The 23,223-nt window shown below is 39.0% G+C and overlaps 1 protein-coding gene across 2 annotated transcripts in view; it reads left to right on the top strand.

The window, feature by feature from the left end:
- The first annotated feature begins 16,270 nt into the window (after nt 1-16,270).
- MICU2 (mitochondrial calcium uptake 2) overlaps nt 16,271-23,223 on the top strand; it is a 173,143-nt gene continuing 166,190 nt past the window's right edge. The window contains exon 1 of one of the 2 annotated variants that reach the window (XM_028104924.2): nt 16,271-16,515. In XM_028104924.2, coding sequence (XP_027960725.2) covers nt 16,306-16,515 — 210 coding nt within the window. In that variant the 5' untranslated portion in view covers nt 16,271-16,305. The remainder of the gene's footprint in view (nt 16,516-23,223) is intronic. The other variant, XM_028104932.2, reaches the window with a different exon arrangement.

Here is a 23,223-nt window from a genome sequence, read left to right as displayed (position 1 = left end):
CAAAGGAAAGGGATGACAGAGAGACTGAATGGAAAATGGAAGGGTGAGGGGAGAGGGGAAAGAGGCAAATAGAAGGAAGAGTGGTAGGAGAGAATAAAAGGCATAAGAAGTAACTTAAAAGGACTAGAAGTGATTTATAATCCGTTTGGTGTCCAGCGTGCTCATCACTCTGCCCTCTGGTCCCGGATTGTCTTTGATCTTTCTCACGGCTCATCCCATCTGCTCCCTGAAGAAGCTGTAAGGACCAAGGGTCAGAGTAATGTTATTTCTTCTCTTGTTGAACCTCAGGCTCTCCTTGTAGTCCTGATTCCTTGCTACTTTTCTTGGGGCTAAAATCAATGACCTGTATGTATATACATGCATGTGCTTGTATACTTAGAGTGGCTGTTGTGGGTCGAACTATATGTCCTCCAAAAAGAAGTTCAGGTCATTCAAGTCATACAAGTCACCTGGTACTAGTTACCATGACCTTACATGGAAATAGTCTTTGCAGATGTAATCATTACGATGAGGTCATAGAGGGCTAAACTGGACCCTAATCCAGTGACTATTGTCTTTAAAAGAGAAAGGAGAAGGAGATTTGGACACAGAGACACTGAAACACACAGATGAAAAATAGCCACATGATGATGGAGGCAGCTGTCAGTCAAGGAGCACCAAAGATTACCAGCAAGTACCAGAAGGTGGGAAGAGGCAAAAACGGATGCTTCCCTAGAAGGAGCATGGCCCTACTGACACCTTGATTTTAGCCATCTAGCCTCCAGATCTGTGAGAGAACACATTTCTATTGTTTTGAGTCATTCCATTGGTGGTAATCTGTTATGGCAGCCCCAAGAAATAGATACAAGGTCTAAGGCTATTGAGTAATCAGAGGGGATCTTAAGACCAAAGAAGAAAAAGCTATGAAAGTTCTCCCTCCTAAAATAGAAGTTAATCCATTTGGCCCAGATTTCTAAACAATGTGGTTTACTCTACTTAGAAAATATTTTGTAATATTAATTTCAGCCTGGGTAATTTCATTTTATTATGTTTAGGCTCTCAACCAGAAGAAAGAAGTGGTCACTGAAAAAGAGAAGAAAGAGGAAGAACCAACAAATGCCTGGCACCTAGTAGGTGTTTAATAAATACTTGTTGAGCAAATGAATGAATGAAAACAGAATTATTAAACAATGTCATAAGACATAGAAGCAGACCCTCTGATCCTGCTATCTGAGCACCAGAGTAAAGCACTTTCACAAACACAGCTAACACAAGAATACACATCTACCACTGGGGAGACATAAAATCAAGAGTAGTTTGCGTAACATAAAATATGTATAAAGCATTGCAGGAAGCATTATGTGCTCTGGTAAATAAAATGTTTTCCTAAGAGGATGGGTTCTGGGGTGAATCTGTGAAATAATGTAGTGTGTACACACTGCTCATTAAAAAAAAAGGAATGAATCTAAAGAATTGGTTATGATGTGATATGATGTGAGCAACTAATTTTACCCTTCCTCTCCTCTCCCCCCAAACCTGCCCCCTCCCGTTAGTCTTCTCCTCCAGTGTGAATGCTATTTTTAAGCGATCACACATTTCTTCAGGAAGTTCCAGCCTTCATTTGAATCGAGCTTGCAGTCCTTTTGTGCCCCTCATGTCCACTAGCACTCCCTGCGACCATGAAAACGATCTGCCTCTGCACTGCGACCCAATGCAGTAGGCACTGGCTACACATCACCGAGCACTTCAAATGTAGCTAGTGCAACTCCAGAACTGAGTTCCCATTTTTTCCTTCATTTTAGTTCATTTAAATCGCCACAAGCGGTTAGCGACTACTGTATGGGACAGCACAAGCTCCAGACTATTTTTGAGGAAACCCCAGTCTTTTTCATTGCTTCCATCTCCCTCTCTCTCACCCTCAAACTCCGGTCTGACGAGGAAACAGTTAATAACCATCCATCTACATACACTCTGTCCATTAGCCTCGAAACCTGCAGGATCTCCCCAGGAACTGAAAAGACTGCCTGCCCCTACTTCTCCTGTGAAGTGGCAAGAATTTGGGGGAATTAATGAAGGTGCAAAGAAATCCACCATCCAGCCATTCTGATAATCCATTACTGAAAGGAATTTTATCACAAGACTGAATGTTCTGATTCCACCTGGATATTTCCAGTGACCTGTGATAATGACAGTCATTTAGCATGTCTTAACAGCCGCTATGTACTGAGTGGACATTTTACACAGTATAAAAAGTAAAAAAGGGACTGACCAGGAGGGGTTTTCCTCTAAGTGGAAAAATCTAACGTCCACAAAGAATAATATACATCTTTAAAAACCATCTATTGAAGATATATTTATTTGTTGTCTTGCTTTTCCTTATTTTTTCACCTGGGGTCAGAGTGCAAGTTCTCTAAAGACAGAAACCATGCCCTTCTGAGGGCACTGAGGATCTTCCACTCCTATTCTGAACCCCAGCTGCGACAACCAAATCTCTTGGGAGCTTGTTAGAAATGCAAACTCCACCTCATTACTATGGAACTCAACTTGCATTGTAAGGAGATGCCCAGGTCATTTGCACATTAGAGTCTCAAAAACAACTGATCTAAACTATTCAGAATAGTCCACACTGATTCCAATACATTTTTTGTGCTTGTTAGAAAGATGGTAACAGGGGCACCTGGGTGGCTCAGTCGGCTAAGCATCTGCCTTTGGCTCAGGTCATCATCCCAGGGTCCTGGGATCGAGCCCCACATCGGGCTCCCTGCTCCACAGGAAACCTGCTTCTCTCTCTCTCACTCCCTCTGCTTGTATTCCCTCTCTCGCTGTCTCTCTCTCTCTGTCAAATAAATAAATAAAAATCTTAAAAAAGAAAAAGAAAGATGGTAACAGGCTGGGCCTCAGCTGGTATTATATTCTAAGGGATTTTTAAATTATTTGAGAAGGGCTTGTCAACTAACTATCGTAATTTAAATTTAAGAAGTAGTATACTGTTATAGGAAGAGTGCTCAATTGAGACTTCAAAATCTGAATTTTCTATTCTTGACTTTGTCATCATTTTGTGATAAAACTCAGCAAGCTAGAGGCGCCTGGGTGGCTCGGCTGTTAAGCATCTGCCTTCGGCTCAGGTCATGATCCCAAGGTCCTGGGATCGAACCCGGCATTGGTCTGCCTGCTCCGCGGGAAGCCTGTTTCTCCCTCTCCCACCACCCCTGCTTGTGTTCCCTCTCTCGGGGTGTCTCTCTCTGTCAAATAAATAAATAAAATCTTTAAACAAAATAAAAAAATAAATAAAACTTGGCAAGCAATTAATTTTGTTAGGTATCAGTTATTTTGTTTTTGTTTCTGTTTTATTCATTACTTATTCATTTAAATATATAAAATGAGGGTTTTCTACTAGTTGCTCCCAAACTGGTATCTTTAGAATTTCACAAATGAGTAATGAACAGACCTCAAATATCTTTTTGTACATAAAAAAAAAAGCCTAACATTGGAATCATACATTCCACCATAATACGGTTATCCAGAATCTGCTCTTTAGCTACCACATCTTCATTACCTCCCAGATTAACATCAAGATTTAAGCTGTCTCAGACACATGAGGAATTCTCTCATTTTAAAAGACTTCCGGAATTACTATGGAACTGATATTTACCAGTCTCCACGGTAAACGAACCTAAATCCTTCCATCCTTAAGCTGTAGTTTGAGCCTGATTCCCTAAAGTCAGCGGAGATTAGAGACAGCTAGTCCCCATTTTCTGAAAGAAACCTTTCACTTCTACTTTACCAGGGATTAGTTGGCAGTTCGCTTAGGACAAGGCCCTCCAGGAATGATACACGGGCTACTTGCAGGGGCGTGTAATGGAAGGAGGAAGTCAAATAAGACAAAAACAAAAGTGGTCTACTTCAGTCTTGCCTAAGGTCAAAGGCCTTTCAAGTCAAATACAAAAAGGAAGACAGACACAGTTCTTCCTTTGCTCATGCTTTTGTTCAGCTTATTTCTTTTGTGGGCTTTACTATGAATTTGAAGTCTTTTTTTCTGTTCAGCTCCAGTGACTTCATACAGTCACTACTTTGTAAAATTGAAAGTAGATCTGTCCCCAGTAGAGATACCTGAAAATTTTCCAGTACCTCAATATTCTAGGGACTTCGTCAAGGCTATATTTAGGTACCATACCACATTTCAGACAAAATGTGATTTTCCTTGAAGGGTTTGCTCCCATATCCCGTACTTAAACCAAACATACTTTTCAAGTTCATAAAAGCTCTACCTGCCGAGACAGAAAATCTGGCTATAATTAAAAGGGAGGAAACATTTTACACAAGAAAATGTGCTATTTGGTCAAAGGGTAAGTATGAAAACCTATGAAACATGATAGCAAGATATAATTTGTATTCCTGTTTTTTATTTACTGAATGAGATGTTGGAAGAAAATTATTTTAACTATAAGTTACTATATTCTAATACCTTTAAATGTTTCACATAGTGACTGCAATGGAGCCTGTAAAAATAACTTTAAATTCCAATGTCAAGTGGAGCATGAAGATTTGGTTTCATTTTCAAAACTGCTCTGTTGAGAAATATGCCCTAAAAGGCAATTCTCAATTTACTCCACTATAGCTCCAACAGCTGCAGGAAAAATATAAAATGTATTTAACCCAATCTGAAATTTAGAATTTTGATCTCTGAGGAAAGTATTTTTGAAGAGTCTCACACATGCTAGAAAAAGGATTTAGAACTTTGATAAGGCTGCACAAAGAGAGAAGCACTGTAAAATTTTAACAAAGGACTACCTTCTTTTTTTTCCTCTCAAGAATGCTTCAGATCTACACTATATAATTTAATACTTTATATACTGTATTATATATGGATTAGTAATATTTTACTTTATTCCTAAATTTTACATCCTCTAGACATATCATACTATCATATTATGAAAGATACTTTATACAAATTCAAACATTTGTTCACAAATAAGCAAATTTTTTCACACACACATATACGTAGCCATATATATTTATTTTCTGACAATTCACCCATAAAAACCAGGCTTTCAAACATACTGTATCTTTCTGAAGTTGCAGACAGTTCTTTGAGTCGTTACCAGTTAATAAGGACCCAGAGCCATAGTGATTTTTCAAAGCCTATCACAGGGGACCATCACAGACATCTAGGGAAGTATGGAAATGGTCTTCTAGTGCCTTCTTTCTGCACTGGTGAGCCTTGACTTTAGCACAGCATAGCTGCCTTCCCACCTGACATTGGCCAACACTGCCACTGCAAGCACCTTATCTTCCCTCACAATGACATGTAATCCATCATTGCTGTCATCTTTTAAAGAAAATCACAATGCTGTACTCCAGTATCTGTTTTACTGCAGCCATGATAATTTGGATATTTGCACTAGGGAAAATATACCTAAGCAATTCTTATATTAACAAAAAAATGTCCCATGTGCTACCTCAGTACTTTTCTCCTTTGACTTCATTAAAAGATCTTTAATGAAATTTGTAAACACTATAGTCCTGCCTAAACCGTCAGTTATTTAATATCTACATTTGAGCAAGAAATGAAATAGTTCCTACAAAAAGAGTGCAATACACACTGAGATCATTTGAACTGAAATGTAGAAAAGCATAAATGTAATGTAAGTCATGCGCACCATATAGATTTAGCTATACTTTATGTCTGATTTCTGTTTAGTATTGTAATGTCCCTTTTCCTAACTTCTGTGCCATTGTCACATCTAATTCATTTTAAATTTATAACAGTTTTAAATCAACACATATACTAATATCTTTATTAATTAATCAACCAAGGAATATTTATTAAATGTTATTGGGAGAGCTACCAAAAATCTAGAAGACGTGTTACAAACTCTCAGGGAATTTATATTCTAACTGAAAAATATGACCAAACAGATAACAGTAAAAGTCTACATGTTTTTAAATGTATTCGTAGCAACTTCTTTGCCAAAAAATATTTGAGGCATTAAAAGAAACATTAAAAGAGGGATTTATTTTTATGTTATAGAAGAAAGTATGCTGACACAGGAAAATAAAGGTAGAAAATCAGGATAGTGTCTATTGCAAAAATGAATAATGTATAGCAGAATAATATGTATTATACAGTTAGTAGACATAAGCCACAAAGATGGCACTGAAGAAAACATGATCAATTACCAGACACTGATCATGTCTGTGATATAAAAGACCAGGTACACCAGTGAGGGATCTTTTCTTATTGCTGGAACTAAGAGAAATTTCCCCTCAGCATTCTCATTAGGAGACACAATATGGCTTAGTGGGCTACAACTTCAACACTCTTTAAACAATATGACAGTGAGTTTCATTTTGCTGTATTCTTCAGAGTGATGTCAATGAAAGACAGTCAATAACTGAGAGCTACACTGGGGATTTAGATAGGGAATATTAACAGAGAACCTGTGTATCAGGCAGGGCAACTCATGCCAGCTATTCTAACATCCAACCACAAAGTCTAGGTTGTTTAACACAGAAAGAGTTAAAGCCAAATGTAGATTGTGCATTCTCCTTGGCAGCTCTCCTCCAACAGGGGATCTCTCTCTCTTAGCTCCACCATCCAGAATGCATGGCTTCCAATATTACTGCGGAGGATAATCGATGCAGAGAGCATGGAGGAAGATACACCAGCTCTCAACTCCCTTAGCTCAGAATGAACACAGGTCAACTCCCCTTACTTACATACTGTTGGCCAGACATGATGACATGACCACACCTTGCTGCAAGGGAAGCTGGGAAATGCAACTTCCTGTGAGCCCTGAAAGAGGAAAATACAGTGAGATTTGGCTGATTCATAACATTGTCTTTTCACAACTGAGAATGTGAGGCTGGGAGATTGGATATGCCCCCAAAATGTACTAGACCTGTGATTCTCAAAGGTGAATGTGCATACCACAAACGACACACAAACAAAATATTACAGCTTCTATGTATTGTGTTATTTTAATCCAACAGAAATAAAAAATACACATATAAGCAAAACATATATGCAGTAATACCCATATATAAATTATACACACACACACACACACACACACACACACACACACACTATATAAGATGGCCTCATGTCACAATATGTGAAGTATCTTGACAAAAGAGTAAGAGTTCTGTGACCTGAAGGAATGTGCCAGATGTCAATAGTTGATCATTGTCAGGTGTCTGCACATCCAAGATAGATTACATTATCTAACATTAATAAAAATAAGCCTGATGATAATGGATAACCAGCTTTAAAAGACTCCTGCAAAAATCAAAAATAGAAGATAATGCTAAAATACCAGTGAATAAGGTAAAAATAGCAGGGCTCATGCTTCTCCTTTCCTATTATGAGATGAAAATATAATCAAAGTCAATAAAGACAAAACAAATTATCAAGAAGGATATTTGAAAATGGATTTATATCCATTTTCATTAATAATGAACCTAATCCTAAATGTATATTGTCTTGAGATAATTTGCTATCAATGGTATGAAGCCAAAATAAGAATTCAAAATGAACTATCCAGAACATGAAGATAAACCTCTACAAATTTTTTTCAGCAATATTCAATCCAGTAGTTAAACAAAATTTTACTAAATTTAAAGATAAATGTTCATGAGGTCCTGCTGAGATTTGTTAATCACAAAGACAGGAGCCCCATGAGACACCTGGGTGGCTCAGTCAGTTAAGCATCTACCTTCAGCTCAGGTCATGATCTCAGGGTCCTGGGATGGAGCCTCGCATTGGGCTCCTTGCTCAATGGGGAGCCTGCTTTTCCCTCTGCCTCTGCTGCTCCCCCTGCTCGGGTTGTCTCTCTCTCTCTTTCAAATAAATACATAAAATCTTTTTTAAAAATGTTTTTAATTAAAAATGGAACAAAGACAGAAGCCCCAAAACCCATTGAGAAAATCCTTGTTTTTCCTGTTATAATAAAAATTACTACCATGATATTCATTCACTTAATGAGTAGTTATTGAATGCCTGCTACGTGGTAGGCATTGCTCTAGGCACCAGGAATAACAGAATGGTTACACAAAACAAAAAATTCAGTGCCCTCCTGGAGCTAACATTGTAGAGTATGGGTTCTCAACTAGGGGAGATTTTGATCCCTGGAAGACAATTCAGCAATGTCTGGAGACATTTTTGCTTTCACAGCTAGGAGGGGGGTGCTACTGGTATCTAGTGGGTAGGGGCCAGGGAAGCTGGTAAACATGCTGCAGTGCACAGCACAGGCACCACCAACAAAGAATGATTTGGCCCAAAGTGTCCCCAGTGCTGAGACTGAGAAACCACCAAGGCTTAATTTCTTAAGATGTTTAACATATCTAGGAATCTTTGCTATAATCTTAAAATGAGCTAGAAAGTGATCATGAAACTTTCGGATCACACAACAGTTGGCTAGTCAACTGAGAGCAAAGTAATTTAAGCAACTGTCACATGGCAAGATGAGTTGTACATCTTTCTTTTACAAAACAATGTGTTCTAGACTTGTTGCCCATTTCTGCAAGTGGCTGTTAGTAATACAGTTAATTTAAAAAAACATATTAATCTATATTTTAAAGCAAAAGTGATGTCTTTAACATTGACTGACCAAGAAAGTGATTGCTGTTTGAAAGAAACTTGTCCTTGGAAAGTACATTTTGGAAACCAATATTTGGAAATGACTGCATTGCTATATGATATGTTGCCCCAAAATGATCCAAGTGTGACCTAGGAAAACTCTTTTATCTACACACTTTCAAAGACTGAACACAAAATTTTCTAACCTGTGTGAAAATCTTTTTTTTTAATTGAGGCATAGTTGACACACAGGGTTACATCAGTTTCAGGTGTACAACATAGTGCTTCAACAAGTCTGTACGTTATGCTGTGTTCATCACAAGCATAGCTCCCATCTGTCACCATACAACACTATTACAATACCACTGACTATATTCCTTATGGTGTATCTTTCATCCCCAGGACTTATTCATTTCATAACTGGAAGCCTATACCACCCACTCCCCTTCAGCCATTTTGCCCATCCCCTTACCCCTTCAAAATTTTTGGCAAGTTGCAAACCCAATTAGTTTGAAAGAACAAGTGAATGACATCAAGGAAGTCAGAGATTTCAGGGGTCAAACTAACAAAATCTTCCCCTAACTGGTGACTGGAACTGATATAAATATCAGGGCAGTATTTTGGACTTGCAGTCAGAAGCACCAGTCATGTACCTGCGTGTTGTCCTCACCACACCCCATGCCAGCACATGGGATCATAGCTCAGCCACGTGGGACAGTTGTGGGTGAGCAGCAGAGAGCAGCCAATGGCCAGCAGCCCTGCCACAGCCCTGGAAGAAGCTGCTGAAGCAGTGCCTGTCCCTGGCAGGAAGTTCCCATCCTCACCAATTCTCCACAAATCAGCAGCAGGTACAGTGGCCTCCAAACCTTCCAGGCCCGGGCTCAGTGTTCACAATCCGGTTTCCTGGTGTTTCAATTCACTTGCCCTCTTGGTTCTAGACATGGCTTCCACTCAGGCCCTCCTACTGGAGGGGAGCAGCCCTCCCAGCCCACTCAGCCAGCCCAGCCCTGCAAAACATCTCAAGCTCCTGAAAAGGCCAAGGGGACCTCCAAAGTGTATCTGCAAATTGGTCACTAGGGCCGAGTGTCCAAGTTCTGGGCTTAGGTGGAACAGGCCAGATGGACCATGTGGCTGCTCCTTGAAGACAGACCTCCCGGGGTCACCCCTTCACCCCAGGCAGTCTGGAAGCAGCCCTATCACTCCACTTGGACTGTCTACAAACCCAAATCCCCCTACTGAAGCGCACCCCCAAATAAGATGTCACTCTGCACTTGACCTCACAGATTCGGCTGTACTGGCTCCACTTCGGAACAAGCCCCTGTTGTGCGGCTTTATCATGGACAACAACTTCTGGGCTTGTAGGCTTTTCTCTTCATCTTTTAGTCCCACCTTCAATCTCCAACCACCAAAGCTTACAGCTAAAGGCCTCACAACTGGGAGAGGTCACTGAGGTCGTGGCCAGGAAGTAGGCCAGACTGATTTCATTACTCGTCCCTCAAGGACACCTGCAACACCTCCCTGCAAGTCAAGCAGGCAGCAGATCACCAACATACCAGCCATCATTCTGTGCATGTTCAAGGTACAGATCTATCTACCCTGTGAGTTATTGGAGGGTCTCCTATCACACCTCGCCCTCACCCTTCTTGCCAGAGTGCCAACATTTCTCGACACCTCATGATCATCATTTTCTCTGGGAGAGTCCCTGAATAGTGACCATATTGAAGTATTTTTTCTGAGGCGAAGCACAAAACAAACTCAGGGCAACCGAGTCAGTTGGAGAATGAAGTTTCTGAAAGGAACTCAGATTCTGCTGCCAGATGACCAATCTCCAGCCCTGCTGGCCTCCACTGCACAAATCACCTTGGGCTAGTGGTGCTGCTACCACATGTTCACATGGTTTGGTGGCCTAAAGACAGAACCAACAGAACTACTCTTGGGGGAAAGAAAAGCATAAAGAAATTGAAATTTTATTTTGTTTTTTTAAGAAACAGTAAAAATGTGAAGCTTTTGTGCTAACTTAATGCCTTCATCTTTTGCACAGTTGAAGACAGGCTAACATATTCTGGATGTCCTGATGCATGGGAATCCATATCATGGACTTGAAAAGTTGTACTGAAACCTTGGGATCAAGGAACATTTCATTAGATTTTTTAGTTCCTACCCTGTTCTTCCCCTTGCTCATCTGGATATGCCATGTTTCCTAACTCCTGACCTCGTCATCTTTGATTTGCTGGAAATACATGGTTTACAGTTGAAAGGGGGCAAAGGAGGGAAAAGAGTTATTTTTCTTTGTTGGTGAGATAGGCAGAACTTTGAAGATACTGTAACTGACTTGAAAACAATCAAGTTTCCCAAGCAGACACAATCTGATACATAAATGTGTTTTCAGAGAACATCTTATTTGCAACTTCGAAAATTGTGCCATCACCCATCCGTAAGTGCACTTCATTACGGCACAGGCCACTCTCCCCACAACACGGAAGTGTTACACACCCCTTGCGTCATACTCTTCTTCTTCCCATTGCCTTCATGTCCTCCTAACTTCCCAGCATTTTATGCAATCTTTGTGACTTTTTCCTCAGTGAAGTTTTGTGTCCATTGGGTTATAAACACTATTAAGAAATACAAAACCAAGAAATAGGTATGTGGATTTTAAGTCATCTTTTTTTAAAATACATACTAAAATATTTAAAATAAAATTGTATGAGCTTGAGAATTACTTCAACCTAATCTTGTTAGGGAACTGGGGGAGCTATAGATGAAACAAGATGGGTCATGAGCTGGTAACTGTTCAAGTCAGGTTAGATGTACATGGAAGTTCATCATTTTACTCTCTTCAATTTTGTGTGTCTTTTAAGCTTTTCAGAATAAAAAGCTTAAAAGGACACAAATACCATGATTTCATTACTTCAGTTAATAACACACTCAGCCCTTTCCTTTGAATTAATATATTTTTATTAGATATCTTTTTGTTTTTATAGTCATTAAAAAATAATGTCTAAATTAACCAAACATAATGCCAGACCTTTGTATTTCTATCTCACAAAACTTAAACCAAAATTATCCAACTTAATAAAGCCAATTTAATCACATTGATCTCACTAGATATTATAAACATGTTTAGAGAAAGCAAAACATTTAATTTTAACAAAAGTAAAATTTTATTTTACAAATACTATTTAATTTTTATCATCATTAAAATTTTTACTATGGGTCTTTTATCATTTAGTAAATGTGTAGGTTTAAGAAATAAATAAATAAATGTACATAAATGGGGGCAACATGCTTTAAAAACTTTAAGCATAGGGACCACACTCCAATGTGTGGAGACCCCTGCGCATGACAAAACACCACAGGGGGAGCTGTTACTTCTTTGTCTTTGCATCTCTAAGTTATGGCAGTAAGGTTGGCACATATTTCACACTCAATACAGTTTGCTGAATTTAAAAAAAAAAAAAAGCCACTTTGGAGTGGCATAGAATGAGAATTTTAGAACTAGAAAAATAAACTGAAACCAAACTCCTCATTTTCCAACAAGGAGACAGGTTTAGGAAGGTTAAATCACACAGCTAATGGAAGTATGGTGAAAGAAATGTTTTAGGAAGATTGATCTGACATAGATCTATGGGATGCTTCAGAGGAGAAAAAGACTAGAAGCAACAGTACGTGTTAAGAGACGATTGCAATCATCAAAGCATGCAGTAATGAGAGTGTAAACTGGGATGATGGGAAGGGAATGAGAAGCAGAGGAGGATCTGAAAGACATTGAAAATGCAACCCTTGGCACTGCTTTTTCACTGTCAGTAAGATTTAATCTTGACCTATTTCTACACAAGCTGGTATCAATCATGATACCCAGATATTTTTACCCATGGCCCCAAACTGCACAAAAAAGGCATAATTAGCAATTCTTTGACTCATCTAGGGCCTCTGAGAGTGATTCATACCCTTCGCTACACAATTATCTACCATAAATATAGTTTAACCTCTGTCTATTCCAAGCAATGGTTCTTTATAATATCCATCTGTATGCCGCTTGCTCTATTGCTATAGGATTGAGTCCAGTCTCTTTATCTTTTGAGAACCTCCATATTTTTTTCTCCTCCATCTAAGATAATCAATCTTCACATTATTCTGTAATGCAACAGTAAGGAATCTTTCAGAATCAGGATAGCAAGTTTTATTTATCTTCCCTAAACATGCTAAGATCAAAGATTCATTTGAGTTAACTTCATCTTTTGAAATGGACATATAATAAATGTTTTCAAAAAGAAAAGCTAGTTGATTTCTTTTGTTCAAGACCAACAACCCCGAAAAAATCAAACTTTTGGTTGTAGTAGGAAAGAAAATAATTTAGAAACGCCCAGGGGATAATGGGTAAGAAAGGCCAGGATAAAATCTCTACAGGCAGAAGGCAATCACTGGGAGAGGGTGTCTGACATGCAAAGGAGATCAGGGTGGGGTGTGTGGGGATACCGGAAAAGAGGCATAAACACCCGAAAAGACAAACATGTGTAGAGGGTCAAGAGAGCTGACAGTTGTTCCACATGTTGGTGGAAATACTGCATGACCCCCTTGTGGCCCTGAAGCCACTCAAGGCCAGACCTAAACAGTTCTTCTGCTCCAAGCCATGCAAACACACACCATATCTAGTTTTCTCCTGCTTTCAACCCTACTGTTCCTCCAGCCTTTGAGGATCCTACCTATCCAAACCTTTCTCACTTTCCAAGTTCCAGATCAAGTCTCCTCTCTTCCCTAGTTGCCCTTCTGACTGCTCTAGTCAACCACACTCCTCCTCCTCTGTATAACAGTTAAATGCCATCTTGCATTGTTTTGAATTCAGGCCTGGCCTCCAGGAAATGTGAAATCCCTTGAGAATAGTTTTTCTGTCATGTAACTTATGTCCCTCCTACAGAAAAGGAGCACACAGTAAGGGAATTAAGAATGATATTTTGGAACTACCAGTGTTTCTATTCTGTTTTTCTCCAATTATCATTTAAAACAGCATAGATCGTATAGTTTTAGAAGCAGTTCCTTATTTGGGAATTGGTTTATAAACTACATAGTTGAAAATACATCCCAGCCAAGGATGTATATTTTTCTCTACAGCTGATAATGAAGAAATGAACAAAGCCAGAGCCTAAAAAGACCATTATAGTCAATGCACTTAGACAAATGTCAGCAGCTGCCAGGGAAGATTTCATACTTAGAATGGTTAGTTGGGTAGAGATTGGTTCTATTATAAGAATTTGTTTCCTCTGCAAAAGAAAAGTTTGAATATATTAAATCTTAATGAGAGTTCTACAGGCCTGGGCACATAATGGGGAAAAAAAAAAAAAACAAAACCAAAACCAAAACCAAAAAACCTAATTACAAAGGACAGTTTTCCAAGTACATTCAAAGATTTTCAGCAAAATAATTTAAAATGAGGTTTTTGTCTTAAAAAATAAACTATATGTATTTCTGTATGTTTGATACTCAAAGAATGGAAATAGGCACACAAGTTTCATTTGTGCCATCTATTTTTTTTTTTTTTACTTATTCATACATTCACTCATTGAATGTCTATATGTGCTAGGCATTGTGCCAGGCCAAAATAAGATAGCCTTTCCCAAAAGGATGTCAAACTGTGGGATAAATACAATGTTTTTAAATATGCCAAATGCTCTAATGGGAATATGCACCATGACTAATAGATGTGGGGTTTCATTAAATGGGTAGAGGAGCTGGGTGAATTAAACAGTATGTATATACCTAACACCACCATTTTAACTATGGTTTCTGGAAATCAAGACTATACTACAAGATAAGCAGAAGATAAGGTCTCAGTCAACCTCATTTGTGATCTGAGGGCAGGAGTAAGCCAAAACTGGAAGAAGGTAAAAATGACATCTGTGGTGAATCTACAACGTGCCCAGCCATTTGGCTAATCACTTTCTACAGAATATCTCATTTAATCCCCCAACCCCAAACCATGACAGAGTTGTTTACAGTTGAGAAAACTGAGGTTCAGAGAGATAAACTGATTTACCCCAAATCACAGCTATCATCCTAGTACAGACAGGATTCCAACCCTGTGGTCCGGCTCACAAACGTGTACAATGAGTCTCATCTACTTACTTCTCGCCTGGAAAAGCACATCGAAAGTGCTTTCAGCAACAGGGGGAAAAGTGAGGAAGATCTGACTGCAGATTTAGACAAGTTGGCTAAGAAAAAGGGAGCAAGAACTAAGGGCAGATCATGACAAAATGATCCGAGAATTAAGTGGTCAAATTAGATTTAGTGTGGCACTTGTTTTTGGTTTTGGGTTTTTGTTTTACAAACTTCAACATGGCAGTGATCATGTGGTCAAGATCCTGGCACCTAATTTTTAGCTGTTTAAATTACTGCATGTCCAAGTAAAGCTTCTAATGGCTAAGGACATTTCAGAGGCTGAACACAGTTTTTTAAGTAAATGCACTCTGAAAAGTAAAGACCAAAGAATGGAGGATCAGAGGCTGCAAAACAAAGGTCTCTGCTTAAGGCATGTGCCTCAGCTAAGTCATTTCTTATGACCAATGGAACAACCAGGACTGAGGTATTATTCCAAGCCTGCAAAAGGGAAAACATTGTGACTTGGGGTAGGTGTTCTGCTGCATCTGGCTTGGTCCCAGATGGGATAATAGATAACACTTTACTAGAACAGAGTTTAAATTCAATATTCAGCAAATAGTGATTGCCTGAAATAGAGTGGCTTTGTTCTGGAGTTCGTTAGAAAATACTTCATCAAAGTTAGAAGGCTGGGATAGGATATGATTTAGCAAAAATGAAAGAGCAGTCAAGAATATAAGAATAGGAAGGATGAACAAGACAGATGGGGAAGACACTTTTTTTTTAAGTTTGCCAGTTTTGCAAGATGAAAAAGTTCTGGAGATGGACATAGTGATGGTTGCCCAACAACATGAATATCCCTAACACCACTGAACTGTATACTTAAAAATGGTTAAGATGGCGGTGTTGTGTATATTTTACCACAATTAAAAAATAAATTTAAACTTTGCTTAGTTATTTAAAGATAAGTAGAACACGCACACATTTTTATTAAAAACATTTTTAAAAGTTTTTGTTTACTAGAAGCGGGGCGAGCTAATTGATGTTATTTTAAATGGCCTGTGGAAACAGTATTTGCAGCTTGTGAAGACTTCAGAATACCATGATATAATTTTAAGAAATTCTTAACATGCGTAGGCTTGTGGAATTTAGAGCAAATGTAGTTTTCAGGAATATGCAGATTTTTCAGTTCCACGCCCCAACTTCTTCAGAGTTGGGATTACACTCTTAAGATCATGTCCATCAGAAAAGCAAACTACACAATTTAGGACAATTATTGTCCTAAGCCTAGCCCACTCATTCGTGCTTGCGCCTCGAGCCCGCAGCGCCCACTAAATACTGGCTTCCCCCTAGTGAATGACCCACTTTCCTCACGAAAAAGGTAGGACCTTCCTACACAATACGGGAACTATTTCATCTTCGACTGGGGAGGCCACTTTGGGTTCTGTTTCGACCGCTTCCCAGTCACCCGGCCTCCCTGAAAAAATTCTTCCGAGGCTCCGAGGTTTACGAGTGCAGCCACCACAAAACGTAGGGGGGAGGGGCCGGGCGGAGGCCGTCCAGATCTCGCGAGATACACGGCTGCGCGGGAGTTCTCGAGTCCGGCGTTCTGTGGTGGACTGCGCCGGACTCTGTGATGGGGCGCTTCCGCAAAGATGGCGGCCGCTGCGGCAAGAGGCGCTTGGCTGGCGGCCTGGGGCGGAAGACTGCGGCGTGGGATCGCTGCTGGTCGGCGAGCTTGGCCCGGCCCCGGCCCCTTGACCGTGGCAGTGGCCGGTGTGGCCCTGGCAGGCACAGGAGTGGCATGGTACCATGGCCGCATGAATGTCGTGGCACCCGAGGGCAGCCTCACCGTCTTAGCACAGGTACGGAACCTGTCCCTTTCGCCAGGCTAACCAAGCTCCTCCGTCCTCAGACTCCCGGTGGTGGGGAGCGGGCGGTCCCAGCTCCTCTTCCCGAGTCCAGGTAGGGGCACCGCTGCGGAAGACCCAGGACAGGTGGTAAGTGCTTCTTCCTCGACTCGGACCCCACCGCGCTCCCCGAGGGCATTCGAGGCCAGTGCAGCGACTGAGCCTTCGCCGGGAAAATCCCGCGAAAGCCGAACACAGGAAGCCCACGACAACAGATTTGCGGCGATGGGTGTGGGCGTGTCTTACTTCAACACTCTTAATTTGCGGATTTCTCGCTAAACGGTTTTGGTGAAGTGGTTCTCAGATCTGTAATTGGTGTGTGTCCAGTTTCCCCACCCGGACGTACCTTTGTTAACCTTTATAACTAAAGCCTTTACGACTGGTTCTTTGTATGGTATGATGAAGTTGTCCTAATAGATGACTTTTTTTATCATAAAAATGTCAATCATAAAAATTAGCCGGGTGATAATTTCCAGATTTTATGATCAGCTATAAGGACATGATTATAAACCTTAATGCTTCAGTGGACTATAAGCACTAAACAAAACACGTTTCTTTTAAAACTTCCATGTACTAAAGGTAAAAGTTACCTACTTAGATATAAAATTGTCAATTAAAGTATTTGAAAATTTGAAAGTACTACTTTTTAGATACTTTATGGACTTTTCATTTTAACAAGTTTTAGTGTGTGCATTGTTTTGAAAATTAGAAGCAGTGTTCTGTTTGTTTTTACACTATACCTTTCTAATGAAAAACCCAAGGAACAATCAGATAACAATGAAAGAGAGGAAAACAGGCCTTGAGAATTAAAGTTAAGCATTGACAAATGATATATTTACTTGTATTAAATTAAGGTGCCACATAGATAATACATGTAATAACTCTTTCCCATCCTCTTACCATTTCTGATCATAGGTGAAGGATCTGTCTTGTGGTATTTTATAGGATTTTCATTCTTCTGGTGCCAAGGATTCAAGTTATTCATCATTGGTTTCTCTCTTCTCTCAGCCTCTTAATTCATCCTGTTTAGGACCCTTTGGCTAATCATCCCAAGTATATCACATAATGTACCCTTCTTTAGAAACCATTAGTGCCTCATTCGGCCTAGGATAAAATCCACATTTAAAAATTTTGTCATTCAGAGCCTTTTGTAGTAACACTCCAACCTATCACAACTCATATATACCTTCCAATCAAAGTGATTCACCCAGAACATGACTTCAGTTTTATCCCCTCAGCAATTTGTAGATTCTGATTTCAGTTAATCTGTCTCATTGTTTTTTTCTGGCCCACTTCTAGCCTACTTGTGTTTTAAATTCCTGACATGACATTAAAAACTTTACACCAGTATATTTGAATTCTCTCCAGCTCTCTCCCCTCCCCCAACCTGTAGTACTTTCAGCCTAGAAACCATTTTATTATCCATTGGTTTTTTGGTGGTGGGGGGGGGTGGGTTGTTTGTTTTTTGAGAGAGAGCAGGCATACATGAGCTGGGTGAAGGGGAGAAAGAGAATCTTAAGCAGACTCCACACCCAGCGAGGAGCCCTGGGCTCAGTCTCACTTACCTGAGATCAGGACCTGAGGCAACTCACTAGTCGATAGCTTAACTGACTGAGCTACCAAGTCACCCCCCATTTTATTACCATTTTTTAACAGAGTCTTTTGACACAGCATCTGCTGTTGGACCAGTTCAAAACAGTGGTTCTCATCCTTCTACCACCATAGTAGACTTGAAGATGACCATACATTCCTCTCAGCAGCAGTGGCTTAGTACAGCAAGCATTGAGGGGCATATAGTTTGAAACCTCTACCACCATCTCGGCGATTCTGGTAATACTTCCCTAAAAGGAGGCCTGTTAATCCCTCTACCACAACCACCACTTTGGAGTCATGTGTGCATAGTTGAGAATCACTGACAGATACATACCATCTCTTGATACAGGTTTATATATTGGTATAGTTATTTTACTTAGTATTGCAAGGTGGTAGAATCTTCCTGATATAGATTTTTAATAATAGTAATAATGACCTTCATTTTCAGTCATCACACCAGGTCAGTTTTCCAGTAAAAATAGGGAATTTATGATCCTTGAATCCTACACTTTCATGGTTCCGTTGTGACCAACAGCTTGCATTTGTGAGGATCAATCAGAAACTAAGAGTAGAAATCAAGGTCATAAAACAGCAAATAAATTAGTTTCCCTTCTTTCTTTCCCTCCCTCCACAGTTATTGAAGTGCCTACTCTCTGCCAGGCAGTATGCAAAGAGTGGAGATTCGAAATACAGTTCAAATGCTTATGGTTTAATGGGGGAGGGCAATTTTAATACAGGTTGGTAAATGCTGTGGTAAGGGTAAGTTCTGGGTGCTATGGGAACACAGTGGAAGAGCACCTAACAGTCTTGGTTTCCTGAAGTAATGATAGGTAAATAGACACCTATAGGATGATGGAGAGTTTGCTGGGCAAAGAGAATGGGAAGAATATTACAAACAAAGAGTATATTGCAGAGTTCTGAAGATAAGAGTTTGACTCAGTAGAGTGTGAGCTGCAAAAGATGAGGTTCAAAACTGGGGATGAGTGGTGGCAAAGAATCATCAAGAAGTGCCCCTTAAGGGGCGCCTGGGTGGCTCAGTCGTTAAGCGTCTGCCTTCGGCTCAGGTCATGATCCCAGGATCCTGGGATCGAGCCCTGCATCGGGCTCCCTGCTCAGGAGGAAGCCTGCTTCTCCCTCTCCCACTCCCCCTACTTGTGTTCCCTCTCTCGCTGTGTGTCTCTCTGTCAAATAAATAAATAAATAAATCTTAAAAAAAAAAAGTACCCCTTAAGCCATATGACAGAAATTTTTATCTTGAGGATAACAGGGGGACATTGTAGGGGCTCTTAACCTTCCTATACCCCAAAAGATCCAGACATAGAATTCAGGGAGTCTGTGAACTTAAATAAAAAAAGATTACTTTCTTTTTTATTAACCTATAATTTACCATTTTCTTCAGTTACGAATTTTCTTCAGTTATGCCACTATATAATGTTATTTAATGCATAAAGAATTACAGATATTTCTATATCACAAATTTAGCTTTGACCTTTGGAAAGAGTATCGAGACTTCAGTGAAGAGAATGAATTGAAAACTGGATGAGGGAGCTATTGTAATAATTCCAGAGAAAGATGATGTTGGCTAAATTAGTGGATGAATTTGAAAGACATTTAGAAGATAAGTTTGCAAAGAATCTTGAGTTGCAGATGTTATATAAAATATGATAGTGTTTTGCAACAAAACATTTTATCCTACAGATCCTTAGAGAATTTGCTTTGGAGCACATGAGCGTATTAGTTACTTTTTTGTAAACTGCTTCTTCTGAAACACTTAAGAATATTTGAAAACCATTCTAAGATTTTACTATTACCCCCTTTACAATATTATTTTAATTGATTCTGGCATAGTAAAATCAGATAAGAAATGTTGGAAAGGGAAAGACAAAAAGTATTATATTATTCCAGTCCATTCTTCTATAAAAGGGTAGCTGCATTGTTCATAAATAGTGATTTAGGGGCACCTGAGTGGCTCAGTCAGTGAAGCGTCTGACTTTAGCTTGGATGGAGCCCCGTGTTGGGCTCCCTGCTCAGCTGGGAGTCTACTTCTCCTTCTCCTTCTGCCCCTCCCCTGCTAGTACGCTTGCTTGCTCGCTCTCAGTCTCTCTCTCAAATAAATAAAATCTTATAAAAAAAATTATGTTTAAAAACATAAGGCTATTTCAGTGGTGAAAGCAGTTAGGAGCTAGAGTTTTAGAGTTGGAATGGCAAAATTATTTTCTTCCTGCAGGTATTTCAGTAGCAAAAGTTTTAGAGCTATTATCGTATTTTGTTTTCACAAGCTAGAAATAATATATTGATAAACTGCAACTGATGAAAACAAACAAATTTCCATAGCACTAAGTAAATCTTGAGTGCCATGTCAGATCAGACTAACTATAAACCTTTTTTGAACCATGGGTATTATAAATCATTGTAATAATAAGACATGAAACTGGGGGGGGGGAGGGGGAGTAAAGAAAAAGCTATAAAGCCAAAATAAAATGCATTATACTTCACAGTTGACAAAACAGTAATAGTATTTTATTTGTGTTGTTTGTTAATTGTATCAGTGTTTCATTTATTCTCTAAATGTTTGTGTTTTTTACCTTATCTTAATTTTCAGATTATTTATGTGATATTGGATACTATATGTCTCCCAGACTTCATAATAGGATTTTTTTGGTTTGCTTTGAATGAAAAATTTAAGAATCATATTTAAAAAGTGAAATTATTGGGACTCCTGGTGGCTCAGTTGGTTGAACGTCTGACTCTTGATTTTGGCTCAGGTCATGATCTCAGGGTTCTGAGATCGAACCCCTCATTGGTCTCCACACTCAGTGGGGAGTCTGCTGGAGATTCTGTCCCTGCCCCTCTACCACCACCCCCCACCCCCTGCATGCTCACATGCATGGGCTTTCTCTCTCTCTCTCTCGAATGAGTAAATCTTTTTTAAAAAGTAAAATTAATTTTGTATAACCTAGTCTGTAAAACTGTATAAATGTTTATTCTAAATAAATTTAAATATCTTATCATATAGTTTCCTAGGTATTAGATTTCCTTTGATATGTTTATTTGTATATATTTATAAATCTTTGAACTTTTCCCCAATAACAATCAGTTTTTTCTTTCATAGGACTTACTACTCTCTGAAGTTATTTTATCTATTTGTTTATTTTGCCTTCTCCCACTAGAATGGTCTCTTGGTCTTTTTCATCTCTGTATATTTACAGTCATGTGATGGCACATAATAAATGTTTATTCAAAGAGTAAATGAATGAACTGCACTATATGACAAAATGACCTTGTCTAACTTTTGTTTGATTGGCATTTATAGAAATGTTAGACAAGCAGTATCCAAAAATGGTTAGAATCAGCTAAGTTACTAAATGTTCTATATATACTCAATTACACACTTCAAGTCATAAAAATATGTTCCCATATCATCCCATATTCCCAGTAGAAAATAAAAGTAAATAGGAAACCTTGCTCTTTTCTGCTGTATCCCAAGGGCCTGGAAAAGAGTCTTGTGCATAGTAGGTATGGTAAATATTTATTGAATGGTTGAATAAATTGATGGAATTTATAATGTAATAATAATAGGTATATCTTTCAGAAATGTTAAGATGCGTCCATTTCACCTATTAACGTGTATGAGATTTCATTTTCAATTCACATTATTAGCATTTATGTTTGTCTTCATATAACAAGCTTTTGTCCTCTGCTATTGTATTAAAATATCAAAATTAATTTTAGAATTTAAATAAAGTTAATTTCATTTTCTTTTTTTTTAAGATTTTATTTATTTATTTATTTGACAGAGAGAAACACAGTGAGAGAGGGAACACAAACAGAGGGAGTGGGAGAGGGAGAAGCAAGCTTCCCACCAAGCAGGGAACCCTATGCAGGACCAGATCCCAGGACCCTGGGATCATGACCTGAGCCAAAGGCAGACGCTTAACGACTGAGCCACCCAGGTGCCCTGAGTTAATTGCATTTTCATTCCAGTTACTGAGATGCTTCAACTTGTAAACCTCAAGCCAATTAAATTGTTTTTAAATTTGGAAATAATCCTGACATATGGTGAAAACTAACCATAAAAATAAAAACTATATTTGGTATGGTGATATTATATTCTGATATTATATTTTGATATTATAGTTAAATGTATACATTGTATATATAATATTTATTACACTGAAGATGTAAATATAACAAGATCTGTACCTTAACAATTGGTTAAAATTCTTCTTAGAGAGAGAGTGGTTTTGGTTTACTTACTAAGTTTTTCTGGTAGAGAGTAAGCCCCTTAGGAGCCTAATTGTGGCTGGCTCAAGGCTTCAGGGGTGAGGGAAGGCTGCTTTGCATAATGGAGGCAGAAGAATTTGGAGCACATAAGGAAATCTGGGTATAGAAATGAAAAGGAGAAGGAAGACTGAATTGAAAAGACTGGATTCTCTGTAATTTTTTGATCTTCCATCGCCTATCCAGTCTTTAGTAAAGTCTAGTATATTCACAGATGTTCAGTTACACAAAGTTCTTGTGGTTTAAGCAGAGGTAGCACTGGATGAAAGTGATACCCAAAAGAGAAGGCAAGGAAAATATAAGTTCCTCCCATTCCTGCATTTTTAGTAGCACTCCCAGAAGGATTTTTTTTTTTTATCTTTCAGCTTTATTGAGATATAATTGACATAAAAATTCGTATTTAAAGTGTACAACTTGAGGGGTGCCTGGGTGGCTCAGTCGGTTAAGCATTTGATTCTTGATTTCGGCTTGTCATGATCTCAGGGTCCTGGGATTGAGCCCCCCGCCCCCAGGTTCCACACTCAGAAGGGAGTCTGGAAAAAGATTCTCTTTCTCCCTCTCCCTTTGCCTTTCCCCCTGCCATGCATGTGCATTCTCTCTCTAAAATAAATCTTTTAAAAAATTTTTTTTAATTTAAAAAAATTTTTTAAATATACAGCTTGATTTTTTTTAGACATTGGGAGATAAACATCATATCAAGTTAATTATATCCATCACCTCACCTAGTTATCATTGAGTGCATGTTTGTGTGTGGTGAGAACACTTAAAGATTTACCCTCTTAACAAATT

Source organism: Eumetopias jubatus, unplaced genomic scaffold, assembly GCF_037043125.1.
Source record: "Eumetopias jubatus isolate StellerSeaLion01/CBP00866 unplaced genomic scaffold, mEumJub1_p1.0 scaffold_3, whole genome shotgun sequence".
Lineage (NCBI taxonomy): Eukaryota > Metazoa > Chordata > Mammalia > Carnivora > Otariidae > Eumetopias > Eumetopias jubatus.
The sequence above is the reverse complement of the archived record's forward strand: the minus strand, read 5'-3'. Positions and strand labels throughout refer to the sequence as shown.